The sequence below is a fragment of the Chinchilla lanigera genome, unplaced genomic scaffold, assembly GCF_000276665.1.
Source record: "Chinchilla lanigera isolate Chin_1 unplaced genomic scaffold, ChiLan1.0 scaffold00112, whole genome shotgun sequence".
NCBI classification, from domain to species: domain Eukaryota; kingdom Metazoa; phylum Chordata; class Mammalia; order Rodentia; family Chinchillidae; genus Chinchilla; species Chinchilla lanigera.
The window spans coordinates 2,590,874-2,604,026 of record NW_004955513.1 but is presented as its reverse complement, the minus strand read 5'-3'; the positions used below and the strand labels follow the sequence as shown (position 1 = coordinate 2,604,026).

The 13,153-nt window shown below is 53.8% G+C and overlaps 2 protein-coding genes across 3 annotated transcripts in view; both read right to left on the bottom strand.

The window, feature by feature from the left end:
* LOC102010081 (vomeronasal secretory protein 2-like) overlaps positions 1–2,898 on the bottom strand; it is an 8,798-nt gene extending 5,900 nt beyond the window's left edge. The window contains exon 1 of one of the 2 annotated variants that reach the window (XM_013506591.1): positions 2,880–2,898. Coding sequence is in view for 1 of the 2 variants with exons in the window: in XM_005408422.1 (XP_005408479.1) it covers positions 1,623–1,664 (42 nt within the window). In the remaining variant the exon portion in view is untranslated. Of the gene's footprint in view, positions 1–1,622; positions 1,691–2,879 lie in introns of those variants that run through there. The other variant, XM_005408422.1, reaches the window with a different exon arrangement.
* Positions 2,899–6,731: 3,833 nt separating this feature from the next.
* Positions 6,732–12,124, bottom strand: LOC102009744 (lipocalin-1-like). Its single transcript, XM_005408420.1, has 6 exons — positions 12,008–12,124; positions 10,513–10,646; positions 9,453–9,526; positions 9,258–9,368; positions 7,036–7,134; positions 6,732–6,899 (listed from the first exon to the last, which is right to left on the bottom strand). The coding sequence occupies exons 1-6, from the start codon at positions 12,104–12,106 to the stop codon at positions 6,871–6,873; spliced, it is 546 nt and encodes a 181-aa protein (XP_005408477.1). The 5' UTR covers positions 12,107–12,124; the 3' UTR covers positions 6,732–6,870.
* Positions 12,125–13,153: the final 1,029 nt, after the last annotated feature.

The window sequence follows — 13,153 nt, the reverse complement described above, 5'->3', positions numbered from 1 at the left end:
TGTGCTTGCCTTTCTCTCTGTGTGCATGTGGGCGCTTTGATGCGTGTCTGTGTCTGTGCACATGTGTGAGTGGTGGGTTTATGACCCAGTGTGCGTGTGAGTGCATGTCTGTGAATCTGTGCATGCCTCTGTGTCTGTGTGTACTTGTGTGGATGTGTATCAGGTGTGTCTGTGGATCCATGTGGTGGGAACTGCATCCAGAACAATCTCCCCACTGCACAGTTCTCCACACCACCAGCCCTAGAGCCTTCCACGGTACTCAGACTCCTGCCTTGCTGTTCCCTCTGTTGTGCTGCATCCACCCCATATGAGAAGGACAGCACTGAGGGACGTTGCCTAAGTCTGTACCGGTTAGATGCAGACAGTGTGAGCTGCATCCAGCCAGTCTCCCAGCAAAGAATCATGGGCAGAGGGCAAAGCCATCTTCCATTGGTTTTTCTAGAAATTTGTTTTCCTATATGTGCTCTGAAGAATAAGGGCCTCAAGAATGTCCCATGTCCTGAACCCAGATGTGCATGTCTGCAGTGACCCAGCAGAGAAAAATTAAAGATGGCTCCCATTCCCCTTGGGGTGGGAGATTGTCCTGCATCATCCTGGGGCCCTGGAAAGACGCAAGTTCTTAGAAGTGCAGGAGGGAGGCAGAAGGCCTGAATCACAGATGTGACTGGGGAGCAGTCAGGTTGGTGCAGTGTGATAGAGCCGACAGCATACTGCAGACTGTGATGCCAGAGTGCGCACTCCCCAGCACCCTTCCCAGTGCTGCCAAGATCTAAACCCATGTGGTGCTGCCCACCTCCCACTGTCCACTCTCCAAATGCTGCATCCACCTCCATCCCCTCCCCGAGCTCCCCCAACATGACAAGGTTCTTGGGGTGCCTACATGTTCCCTAAGAGCTGCCATGGCTCTAATACAGCGGCCCCAAGCATCTTAATATCATAGTGTGCTAGCACAGGCAGGAGCTGCTGAAGCCACTTTCTTACCATGCAGGCAGGGACCGTGAGCCCCAAGGGGCGGGTGCTTTCCTCATTGTCATGTGCTGGTGGGCAACAGGGCAGAACCCTAACCAGCCTGTTTATTTTTCATTCTAGCATGATCTGGGTAACAATGTCCCAACTGGCGAGGTAGAGGGGATGGAAGGTGACCAGCACTAGCGAGGAAGAGGGAAATGGAGGCCATAGGGAGTGGCTCAGCCTGCAGTTGGGGGTTTTCTGGTGGGGCACTAACTAGGAAGCAGCCCCAGCCCCGGAGCCTCACACAAGACAGCTGGATCTTTCACGAGCTCAGGGTGCTCAACTCTCAATGTGCGTGTGATCTGATCTCAGTGTGTGCAGGATTACAAGACGCTGAGAAGTCCAGGTCAGACTTTCTCTTACCTCTTAAGTGTTCACCTCCTAGTCAGGGCATGCCTGATGCCAAAGGCCAAGGCCCTCACCACACACAGAGGAACATCCAGACTCACTCCCTGCCTTTTCCCGGGTTACCAGAATGGCCTTGCTCTCGCTCTTCTTCTGGCAGTGCAAACCACACAGATAGGAAAATGCGCTCTCTGCCGCCATATTTATGGCTTCCTTTCTTTTCTGTCCAAGGACTTCCTCAGGACTCTCCAGGAAGTGAAACTCACCCTTTGGTTGGGATTCAGGAAAGGTTTGTGCTCATTTGGCATTTCCTGCTGACACTGAGCTCCCAGGGGTGAGCGATGCCAGGAAGGCCAGGACCAGCCAACCTGATTCCCCATAGAGGAAGGGGGAGCCACTCTCCCCGAAGTGTCTCTGGACCCTTGAGCTGGTTTTCCTTCCTGGGGGGATGAAAGGAGGAAGCCACTGCACATGACTGAGTGGTGCAGAAGCATAGTCTTCCAGAAAATGAGCAAGCATTTTCTTGTGAGAAACCATCGTGGACAAGGGAGGGTGTCTCTGCCTGAGAAGTCTTGGGGCAGGTGCTGCTCTGCCATTTCTTTGATATCCTGGAATAGACATTTTTTTTGGTACCAAAAAATCGAACTCAGGACCTTGTGCTTGCCAGGCAGGCCCTGTGCTGCTGAGCTATCTCCACACCTCTGATCTCCTGCGGTGTTCCCTCTAGAACCAGAGCCTACCCTGCGTGCCAGTGCACACCTGAGCTGCAGAAGTTCTCCAATGTGCCCTTGCCCTCCAACCCTCATGGCACCCATGTGAATCTGCCAAGGATGACGCAGGGGACCAGCGTGGGGGTCGCAGAATCCACTACCCAAAGCAAAGGCAATGCGTTTTCAGAGCCACACCCACACAGTGTGTTCCTGCACTTTCCTCTGCGCCTGCTATTGGGCTGCCAGCATCTGTGTATCGCATAGAGCCACACAACTACCTGTGATCCATTCCTCTCCTGAGCTGAGCCAGCTGCGTGTTGAGCTTTTTTTTACCAGGGAGGTGGGCTGCTGCATAGGGCAGGGCTCCTGCACCAATCCTGTGGGTCATAGGGCTAGGAGGGGGTGACGCCTGATAATGTGGCATGAGCTTGACCGCCTGTCTTGTCTGTGTCCCTTACACCATCTGTGATGCTGTAGGGGACAGTGACTCTTAGCATATCATTTTAAGATAGAATAATTCTAGTCTTAATTCAAGCCTCAAAACGTGTCTTGAGAAACATCCCGGAGGGGTTGTAAAGAGTTAACTTTGCAGTCCTGACTTAGCCCTGGAATGCTTCTCCAAAGACAAAGTACACCCGGGCCTCGATAACTACCTATGACCTTGCCTGGGTTGTTTCATCCTTTCTCTGGCCCTAGATAAACATTGTAACCATAAAGGAAATGTATGGTTATCTAAAGGGAGACATATAGAACAGAGTACAAAAAGTATATATCATTGTGGTTGGGCTCATGACCGGAGCCTGACCCGATTACCTGTCACAAGGAAAACAAGGTGTGGCCAGGACTACAACATTCCAATCTGTTACCATGGAAACCAAAAATGTATATAAGGTGGGAACAAAGGCAGGCCCACTCCCACTTCTGTGATTTGCAAATCAGGGATGAAGGGTGGCTAGCCTCAAATTAAACTGTTTGTTTCTAAATTGAGTTCTTCGGTTTCTTGTGGAATACAACCTGATTTCTGCCATCACAATGCAGAACCCTAGGTTGCAGTTTGCTTATATTTATAAAGCATCCTCCTGCCTCCCAAAAGACATGCTCATGTCACTGAGAAATGATTGAACCTCAGAGCAACAGCTTTCTTGTTTTCACTTACACCGTTTGTTACAATAGCAGAAATATTGGCCACCGTTCATGCTGTGACAACACCATCTGTCAGTGATGTGAGCGGGGCCTCAAAACCTCATGCACTCATAGGTGGGGCTTTTGGAGAAACTGTGTCATGAGTGTGTGATACTGGATTAGTCCACTGCTGGCTTTACAGCTCAGCGCAGTGTTGTGAGGGGAAGCCAAGTGGGAAGAGGTGGGTCACTGTGGTCATGTCTTGGAAGAATATATATGGGTATCCTTCTTCCCTTGATGGCTGTGGCTTTCTGCCTACCCTGCCGTGGACTGTTTCTCCTCTGCCATGCACGTCTGCTATGCCACCCTGTCTTGGAGCCAGTGGACTATGTACTGAAACCTCTACAAACTTGAGCCAGAATAAATCTCTCCTCCTTTAACTTGTGGGGTTTGGGTATTTTGTCTCAGCAATGAGAAAGTAACTAAGACAGTGATTTTGTCTATGCAGGTAGTATAAGTATGTGACTATTTGGAGATATTTGCTGTGGGCAGCACTCACAGCCAGAGTGGGCCTTCCTGTTATCCATGCCTAGAATTATGCCAAACCAATCAGTGGACCAGTTTGGTAATCACACACCCTTGACCCCAGCACCACACACTCTGGATCCAGTCACCTCTGAAAAGCCCCACCCATGATGCAGCTAAGGTGGCCATCTCTGGTCCAGCACCTTCCAAGTGCCTATTTGCTGCACCCCCACAGTTGGAGCTCTGGTCTCGGCATTTCCACGGTGCACTGTCTTCCTCCCTCAATGGTACCCTGTTGTGTCTCCCAGATCACACAGTCAGCTAAGCTGTTGCCATGGCCTGGACTCGGGCACTGCCCATGCTGCCTTCCCCTCAGAGGCAGCACGGGGATCAGGATATTTCCTGAGCCTCAGTGGCTTTATGGGCTCCTTGCAGTGGTTTCTGTGGTGTCTGGAAGAGCAATGCAGAGACTTGGGCGCTTGTTACTGCGCACATTGTCACTGTCCATCTGCAGCTGACCTCAGAGCCCAGCTGATGGCATAGGGACATGGGGACCGCCTGTGGTAAAGAAGAGCCTCAGAAATTTCATAAGAACCAAAATCCATTCTTGAGACACAGAAGGCAGAGCCCGAACAGGGCAGAGCAGCCCTAACACGATGTCTTTACCGAGGCCTGAGGATCCGGCTGGGAGCCATCCATTCCCCCGTCTGAGCAGCCGATTAGTCCAGTATCAACCACTGCCCTGGTCTGTGCTCACAGCCTGGGGCAACATCCATGAGCTCTTCTTTCCCCAGGAGCAGGTTCCTCCTTGCAACTGAAAGAAGCACCTGTGCCCTGGAGCCTCTCAGCCCTAAAATTATTTAAATTAGCCAACCAACAGGGAGCCCAGGATGCCCAGCTAATCCATACCTTATATGCTATCCGTCCACTGCCCCCTAAGCCCCTGCCACCCTGTCCCCAGGTGCAAGCAACTCCGTGTGGCCTTGCTTGGCAGCAAGCTCTCCCTGTTGGGACTGTAAGTAGTCAGAAGTTCTGCCTTGCATGAAACAGCCCAAGGCTTGTTGGGTTGGATTCTGTCATCAAAACACAATTTATATAAGACATAGGATGCCAGGAAAGGCATCTGAACGAGGAGACTCCTGTGGGTCTCCACACCCAGGAAGCTTGTCCTCTGTGCTTGCTTCCTTAGAAAATCCTACTCCTTCCCAGCATTCTCATCCCTGTGACCTCTGGGCTGAACACTGGCTCACTCTCACGTTCTGTGTTCAGTCAGAGGCCGTTTTCAGGAGATACCACTGTCCAGTGATAACCAGGGCTCCAGGTCTGGTGCCTACCCCAGGGGCCCATGTCCGAGAGGACTCCACATCTTACTGCTCTGCCTGGCCTCAAAGCACAAAAGAGGTTTATTTGCGTCTGATTCGGTATAGAGCCTCCTGTGAAGCTGACGACACCTAGGTGGTTCTATTTTCCTAAGGCTTCACAGGAAAGTTCCCATCTCCCTCCGCATCACAGAGAAGAGGGTGGTGTGCCCTACTTCAGGGACACCTGCCCCAATCCCTTCATGAGGGTTACCTGGAAGGAACAACACAGTGAAAAACATGGATCTGTGCCCCACTCCGTCCCTTATGATTAGGACACCATCTCCCAGCCTGGCTTGTGCAGATGCTTATCTTGGGGTGTCTTGGTTACTTATGTCTCTACTTATGTCTGGTTGCTGGGACAAAATATGCAACACCCAAAATGAAGGAAGGAAAGGTTTATTTAGCTCACAGTTTGTGGAGGCTTTAGTCTATACACAGCTGGCTCCAAGGCAGGGTGGCATATGGTAGAGGGCAACAGTTCATGGCTTTCAACACAGCAAAGGCAACAAGAGCAAAAAGTTGTGGGGGGGAACAAGCCTCTTCTCCCCCTTACATTGTAAGCAGGCTACCCCACCCACCACAGGGTGTGTAGCACTCACACAGTCTCCATGCCCTCCTCTTGCACAGGCTCAGGATGAATACAAAGTAGGCACCCTGGCTCCCTGCTGAGTCACATCGTTAACCTTCTAAACTTCTCAGATTGACACAATGAGCAACATCCCAGAAGGGTAAGGTCGGGTCCTTTTCATCCCAGGATGTAGAACTGCTGAGTCACCTAGCCAAGCCTCTGCACTCAAGTTGACACAATGTATCAACCGCAGCAGGGGGTGTCTGGTCCCTTTGGATCCTTCATTCTTTGCCTCCTAGGTGAGCACATTCCACTATCAACGGCCTGGGGGAGGGCAGATAAGCTGCCTTACCACTGCACAAGTCTCTGGCCAGGTGAGCCTGCCCCAGCCCCCTCCAACCTGGTCCACACCCAGACCCCATCCTGTTCTCAGCCAGTCAATCAGGGCCTCCTGCTTCCATGAGGTTTGAGGGAGTAATCCTGGGAAGGCTGAGTGTATTTTGTATGTAAATAACTGTGGCCAAAGGAAAGATACCATATATGTAAAAATTGAACACCGTGTACTGGAACTTCTGCTTTGGAGAGGTGGATCAATATCTCTTCACTTTGAGTCTGGACTTGGCAATGTGAATTTTATGTTTTTCTATATCCTCCCTTTGCTCTGACTTCTGGGCCTCTCAACTCCTGGAGGGCCTGGCTCTCCCAGGTTAACTAATTCCTAGAGATAGTAAAGGCCTCCCTGGAAGCCCCATCTTTCATATGCAGAGAACCCCACCCGCCCGCCTCTGTGGGTTCCCTCACTTGGACCAAGATTCAGCTCCAGGTACCAGACCACTCGGGGCCGTCCAAGGGCTCTGGGAGCACCCACAGTTACTGCTGCTGAGGCTGCCACTGTGCTCCCTTTCCTCCCATACACACCCCCAAGGGCTTCTCCTCTCTGCCTGGCTTCCCTATCTGCTGCCCTCGGATGTGAGGGAACCAAGAGTGCGATGAAATCCCTCCCTTCCTAATCATCGTGGTCACACCTGAGTGTCCTCCCACATCTGACTAAAACAAAGCTGTCACCTTAACCCTGGTGTGACACACATGGCCAGGGGACATTATATGCTTTATTGTGAGCAGAAGTAGAGGTTTTATTGAGAAGTTCCTCCAGCTCAGGGGAGTTTGACCTGCAGTCCGCAGAGGGCAGCGTGATCCCAGCTCCTCGTTCCCGGCCGTTTGTGCGGCCCTAGGACTCTTTCGCCAACACACAGCTGTCTGCAGGCCCAGAAAGAGACAAGGGGTGTTGTGAGATTGTCACTTCCCAGGAGGAAAGAAATGCCAAGGATACATAGCCAGATGAATGGAAATTATGAACAAAAAGGAAGGAAAATTTAAAATTCCTTCTCATTACCAGCAGCGGGTGGGTAGACGACTGTTCCGTTCAGCTCTTTCTCGTCCATAAGCTCCTCGAAGACCTGCTTAGCCTCTGGGTCTTCATCCAGGGAGCGGCCTGAAGGTGGGTGTCCGAAGACAGGGCCCCCAATCAGTGTGGGAGTGAGGAGGGGTTTAGGAGGGCCGTCCCTCTAGGCCAGTATCTGACAACTCCCCAGGGGGCCTCTCGGCACTGGGAGGATTCAAGCCTGCTGTCCCAGGGCACCCCGAAGTGAACCACATCCTCCCCTGCCCCAAGCCCAAACCCTCTGAGAAGGGGGTTGACCAAGTGCGACCCTTCCTGCAGGAATCATTTCGCCTGTTGTTTAGGACACCAGCCACCCGAGTGGATGGGCCTCCTGGGAAGCGGACAGCTCCACGGGTGGCTCAGAAGTCTCCAAAGGAAAGAGGCCCCACAAGCCCCACCTGGGAGAACAGAGAGGAGATGTGGAATTTCCTGCGTGTGTGCATCATGGGCTTAGGGAGCCCAGCCCTCTGTGGTCCAGCTCCTCTGTGAGGGACAGGCCTGGTCTAATGGCTGGGCAGGAAGCAGAGGGTAGGAAGGTCAGTGGTCAGCAGGCCCTCCGGAGCAGGGTTCCACTGTCCAGCCTGACCCATAAGAGCCATCCCTTGCCCTACAAAGAAGCTCGTTGTGATGGGAAATGTCCCACCGGGAGCCCTCCTTTCCTGCAGGGCCCCGTATTCTTCCTGGCCCCATCCTCTCCCTGGGGGGACCTGGTCTGAAAGTCTATCTCCTGGGATGCTCCTCAGTGGCAGTGTGCACTTTGCCCCCAAATCCTACTGAAGGCACTGTGCACATTGTAGGCCACACCCCGAGTGAGCTTTGTCTGTCCTCCGCTGGCATAATGAGGCCCATGGGAGAGGCGGAACGTGGGAAATGTGGTATAGAAGGATGTTGTGGTTTCTACCCAGATGTCCCCCGAATGCACTCACAAGAGGGGCTTTTGGGGGGTGACCGGGTCATGGGGGCGTGATACTCATCGTGGGTTAGTCCGTGATGAGTTCATAGCTAGGTGTGTGCCTGGGAGGTGAAGCCTGGTCAGAGGAGGTGCATCACTGGGGGCGCTGCTTGGAAGGGTCTGTCTCCCACCTCCTCCCTTCCACTCCCTCTCTGCTTCTTGTCTGCCACACCCTGATTGACCCTCCTCTGCCATGCCCTGGAGCCAGCCGGCTATGGACTGAAACCTCTGCCAACTGTGAACCAACATAAACCTTTCCTTCTGTAACTTGTGGGTGTCGGGCATTGTGTCCCAGAGATACTAAAGTGACTAAGACAGGACGGGTGGAGGAAGTGAGCTGAGGATAGCCGAGAGAAACTGAGCAGCACCCAGGGCCTCTGCAGTCCATGAGCATGGTATGCACCGGGGCCCGTGCACAGGTAGTAGGTGTTTCTCTGCACGCCTCCCCCTTCCATCCCAAGCCCTCCAGCAGGAAGTTGCTGGGGCTCTGTGGGCCCTGAGCTTCCTTGAGGGTTGCTGTCAGGGATGGCCAGATGGAGGCAGGGAGCAGGCAGAGAGTGCTGAGCCGGAGTGAATCAAGCAGCCGAGGGATCTCTGTGTCCAGGAAGCTCCTTGGAGCACAAGCATTAAGAACTCGGCGTTAAGAGTGTTAAGAAAGAGCGCTAAGAGCTGGGAATCAGAGGACGGAGATGCGGTTCTCACGGGTGAATGGTGCTGGCGGGTGGAGGTCAGAGTCTCCATCTGATCTCAGCTGACTTTTGGGCAGGGTACTGTCTCGGGGGAGTGTCCTGCACGGTTGAATGACACTCAGGCCTCCGCCTTCCAGAGGCAGAGACCCACCCATGCCCACATGACTAGCACACTTCTCTAAACCTTTCTCCATGTCCCTGGAGCCAAGAGGCCCCCAGAGTGCCCTCTTCAGAGTCTGGCCACACCACTGAGTGGTGAAGAGAGAGGAAAGCTGGGCTGAGCGGAGAGGAGAGAGAGGGCCGAGCTGGGTGCGTTGTGAGTAGACAGAGGCCTTGGGACAGGGTGAGAGCCGAGGAGGACAGAGGTGGAGAGCTCACAAATCCCTCTCCCCTCTGAAAGCCCAGAGTCCCAGGAAAGGCTGCCTGAGGGGGAGGCGGAGGGATCTGGGCTGGAAGGCAGTGCACCCTGTGCCCGCCTGGTGCCCTGGGAATCTCCAGCCAACTCCTCCAATTATAGAAAGTGCTCAACGCACCCATCAGCATTGACATCTTGTATTTGGTCTGGACCACCTTGCCCTCATAGTAAGCGATGGCATGGTCCTTCCCCTTTGGCAGGAAACTGATGAGCACCAAATGTCCTGACCCTGTGGATGACATGAGCTTGTTGTGGTCATCAGGTCACTTTCTGCAGGACCCACTGGAGAAAGAACATGTAAGTGGCCACTTACAGGCCTGGTAGTTTCCGGGTTTTCCGTTAACTTCGTCCAGGGGAAGCTTGAACTGAACGCATCCAATGGGCTTCCTGGAACACAGAATCTGAGCACGGTTCTTGGCCCAGATGCCTGCCCAAGCCTTCCCTCGTTACACCTATGGAGCCCCCAGCTCTAAGGTCAGTCTCCAACTTCTTCCTAATGTATGTTACTGGGAGCCAGCCAACGTTCTTCAACTATGTGACCACTTTGGATCCTTGAGCCAGCCTGGGCTGCCGATGGACGCCTGAAGTAGGACCAGAATGTCCTTACTATGGGCACGTAAGGCCCTTCGGGCAACTGTGACTATTCAGACCTTTTGCCTTAAGGGAACACAGGCCCAAGTGTGGCCTTATGGAGCCCAGGCTGGTTTCCTGGAAGCTTTGTAAATGCTCCTGTGTAGGTCCAGTGGACACAGATGGGAACTCTTGGTCAGTTCTTTCTCCAGTACTTCTTTATAGCAGCAGACCACAGCCCCAAGGATGTGGCTTGTCACGCGCCCCCTCATCCATCCCCTGTGTGCTCCAGGAGACCCCAGCAGGGGAGAAACCGGGCAGGTGCAGAGCTGATGGCCGTGGCCCGCCCCATCAATTCAGAGCAGACTGGCGCCCTGCCCCCACCAAGGAGGCCAGGTCCTGCCCTGGATCTCCAGCCCTGTTTCTCCTAATGCATCTGGCAAATGACAGAGTCCTGGATCTGCCTCCACTCCAGCCTGCACTTCTTACAGACTCTGGAATTCACACCAAAATCCTGAGGGATCCTAAGGCTCTGTGTCTGCATAGAATCAAGCACAGCACGCTCACACGGCTTCTCCAGGAGCAAGTAGCTCTGGGCTGGAAAAGCTGGTCACGGAATCTGGCAATGGGCATCTCAGGCCACCTGTATTCAGCTTTGCCAGAACCTTGCCGAGATAAGGGAGGGCACGACACATGCCAGGTAGGGTGACCGGCTGAGTCCAGGGACTGCGTGGGAGATGAAGGTTGCGGCTGGGAACACGCAGCCAGGAACACAGAGGGGTCCCTGTATGCAGGGTACTCACTTGATGTTCATCCTGAATTCTAGCTTATTCAAATTGTTCCTGGCGAACAGGAAGGGCGGCAGCGGGCTGGCCTTCTTCTTTGCAGGAATAGGCATGTTTCCTGCCCAGCCTATTATAAACCAGTGTCCTAAAAGCTAGAAGGGAAAAGCCATCCTTGAGCAGAGCTGCAGGGGTAGAGGGAACCAAGTAAAAGGGAACCAGGCTGAAGCTGAAGTGGAGGCAGAGGCAGGAGAGGGCTCGGCTTAGAGCCTCAGAGCAGGCTGGGGGCCTGAGACGCCTGAGGAGGAAGGGGCCTAGTCACAGTGTTCCGCACCCCACATCAGCAGCAGGTGGGCCCAGGTGGCAGGAACAGGGGCTCTTCTGGGGAACAAACCTATTGGATAATCTCTAGTCAGGCACCCTGCACCAGCCCCCAAGCAGGAAGCCACCTGGGGAAGTCACCAAAAGATGAGGTGAGGTAGAATCTTTGTGTTTAGGAGGATGAGACAGGAGGACACGACAGTGACAGAAAAAGATAGAGCAGGTGCAAGATATGAGTCAAGTTCATCATTGCTGCTGGCTGTTGCCAGCCCCTGGGCCCAGAGCCTGCCTCCTTGTCTTTCAGGTGCCCAGGTCCTCTACTGGTAGGGCTCATCAATGTTCTCCTGCAAGTAAAAGGCAGTCAGTGCTGACCCCGTACCCACAAGTCTCTGGCAGTCCCAGGAACCTTGCACCAGAGTCCTGGGATATCTGGCCACCACCGCTTGGTGACGGAGACAGGGAGGACTAAGGGCAGGGGTTTGGAATGGGAAGGACAGACAGGGGATCTGGTGTCCCAAAGTCTATGCGACCAAGAGGATGGCCAGCAGCTGGCCACCCTGGAGAAGGCAGAGGAGGACTTAAGGTCCCCACAGGGAGGCCCTAGGGTCAGGCCCAGGAGTAGGACTTGTTGCTGGAGAAACCTGGGCCCCCTGGACACAGGATTTGACCTGTTTAGTGTTAGATGGACTCAGCTTCTAAGCCAAGAATGTCAAAGATAAGGGAAACAGCAATCGGCACCTTTATCCAACAGTGACAGAGCCTAGGTGGATGTCCGATCCTCCCCATTGCCTGGTATCTTGTCACAAAACACAGCGTAATTTTTAAAGTAAAAAAAGGTCTCAGACAATCCATACTTTTATGAAGCTGGTCATGCATGAGCGGTTCACTAAAATTCTAATTGGCTTCTCATCTGACAGGAGCACACAAGGTGACAGAGGCAGGGAGTGGGTCAGGGACAGCCTGGAGTTCCCTAAGCCACGCCAGCGCTCTCTGTGCCTTGCCAGAGCACAGCAAGACACCATGCCCCCTCTGCAGACCTCTGGACACAGCTCTGCTTCGCAGACCTAAGGTCATAACATGGGCGCCGCGCTGACACCCACCCGTGCTCCAGGCAGTGGTCCCGAGCCTCTCACCCCACCTGAGCACCTGGCCTCAGACACCCAAGCCCCTCCCGGACCCTCCCCAAGGCTGTCACCTCCTTAGCAAGGGCAGGAGTCAGAGGGGGGCTCTCGGCTTGCATCACAGAGAGCAGGCCCAGCCCCACAGTGAACAGGAGCAGCTGCATGGTCCCCATGTCGCTCTGTGCTCCTGGTCTCCCCTTGCTCTTTATCCCCACACTGGCAGCCCTGAGGGCTGGACCCCACCCTCACTGACCGCACAGTGTCTCCCGAAGCTTCGCTGTAGGGCCGAGTGCACTGTTTCATTTGGATGGAGGTGAATGGGCGGTGAGCGGTGTAATCAGCCATCCTGAGGGCTCGTTGACTTTCTCTGAGGAAACCTTATCCCAGAGAGAATGATATCAGAATGGAAAGTACAGTGTCTCCAAAACAGGAACCAGGAGGATGACAAAAGTTCCTTGTACTCCATCCCTCTCCCGGGGGCTGGACTAGCCCAGGTTCTGACGTCCCCCACACCCAGCTTCCATTTCCACCAACACTGAAGTCCCCACACCTTCCCACTGGTTCCAGGCCTTCAAATTCTAAGTACAGTACCCAACTGCTCTTTATGCAGCTCCCCAAGGGGCTGAGGTACACCCAGGGCTAGGCCCCTGTGAGCTGAATTGCTGTCTTTCCCCTCCAGCCCTTTGGCTACTGTATCCTGTCTTCCTACCTTTCCCCTGTGAAGACCCTGAAGACCTTTCTGGCTTTCCGTGCCCTTGTGCTTGCCCTCCAGCAGCCTAAGTGGAGGACTTGGCATCCATATAAAGTGGATCAAACCAGGGCACCAGCTCACTCCCTGGGACAATCAGAGAAACACTGGTTGGAGACGTCCAATGCTAAGGAGGAAGGTAGAGGCACCAGGCTAGGGTATGAGACCAGCAGGGTGGGATTTGCACCTCTTATAAGGGAAAAGGGAGGTGGCCTGACGTTCCAGAACCTAGTCTGGGTGGAAGAAGCAGTGGTCTGTGCCCTTCCCCCCGATGTGTGGGTGGGTTCTCCCTCAGACTGACCCAGAAGGAACAGCAGGGGAGAGGTTGGTGAGACCCGGCGCAGTCACTCTCACCTTCGGTCATTTCTGTCTTTGAATTGGATCCCAGTGCTCTTGGCAGACCCAGACTGAAGCCTTCTTCAGGGGAGACCAGCATGATTCCAGGTGGTAGAGGATTCACACAATCCCTTTC

Excerpts from the sequence above, each read along its gene's own strand:
- LOC102009744 (XM_005408420.1), bottom strand. The coding sequence starts at position 12,106 with ATGGGGACCATGCAGCTGCTCCTGTTCACTGTGGGGCTGGGCCTGCTC. Across the intron at positions 10,647-12,007 it reads CTCCTGCCCTTGCTAAGGAG|CTTTTAGGACACTGGTTTAT; the intron begins GTGACAGCCTTG and ends TTTCCCTTCTAG. Across the intron at positions 7,135-9,257 it reads CAAGATGTCAATGCTGATGG|GCCGCTCCCTGGATGAAGAC; the intron begins GTGCGTTGAGCA and ends ACCCACCTTCAG.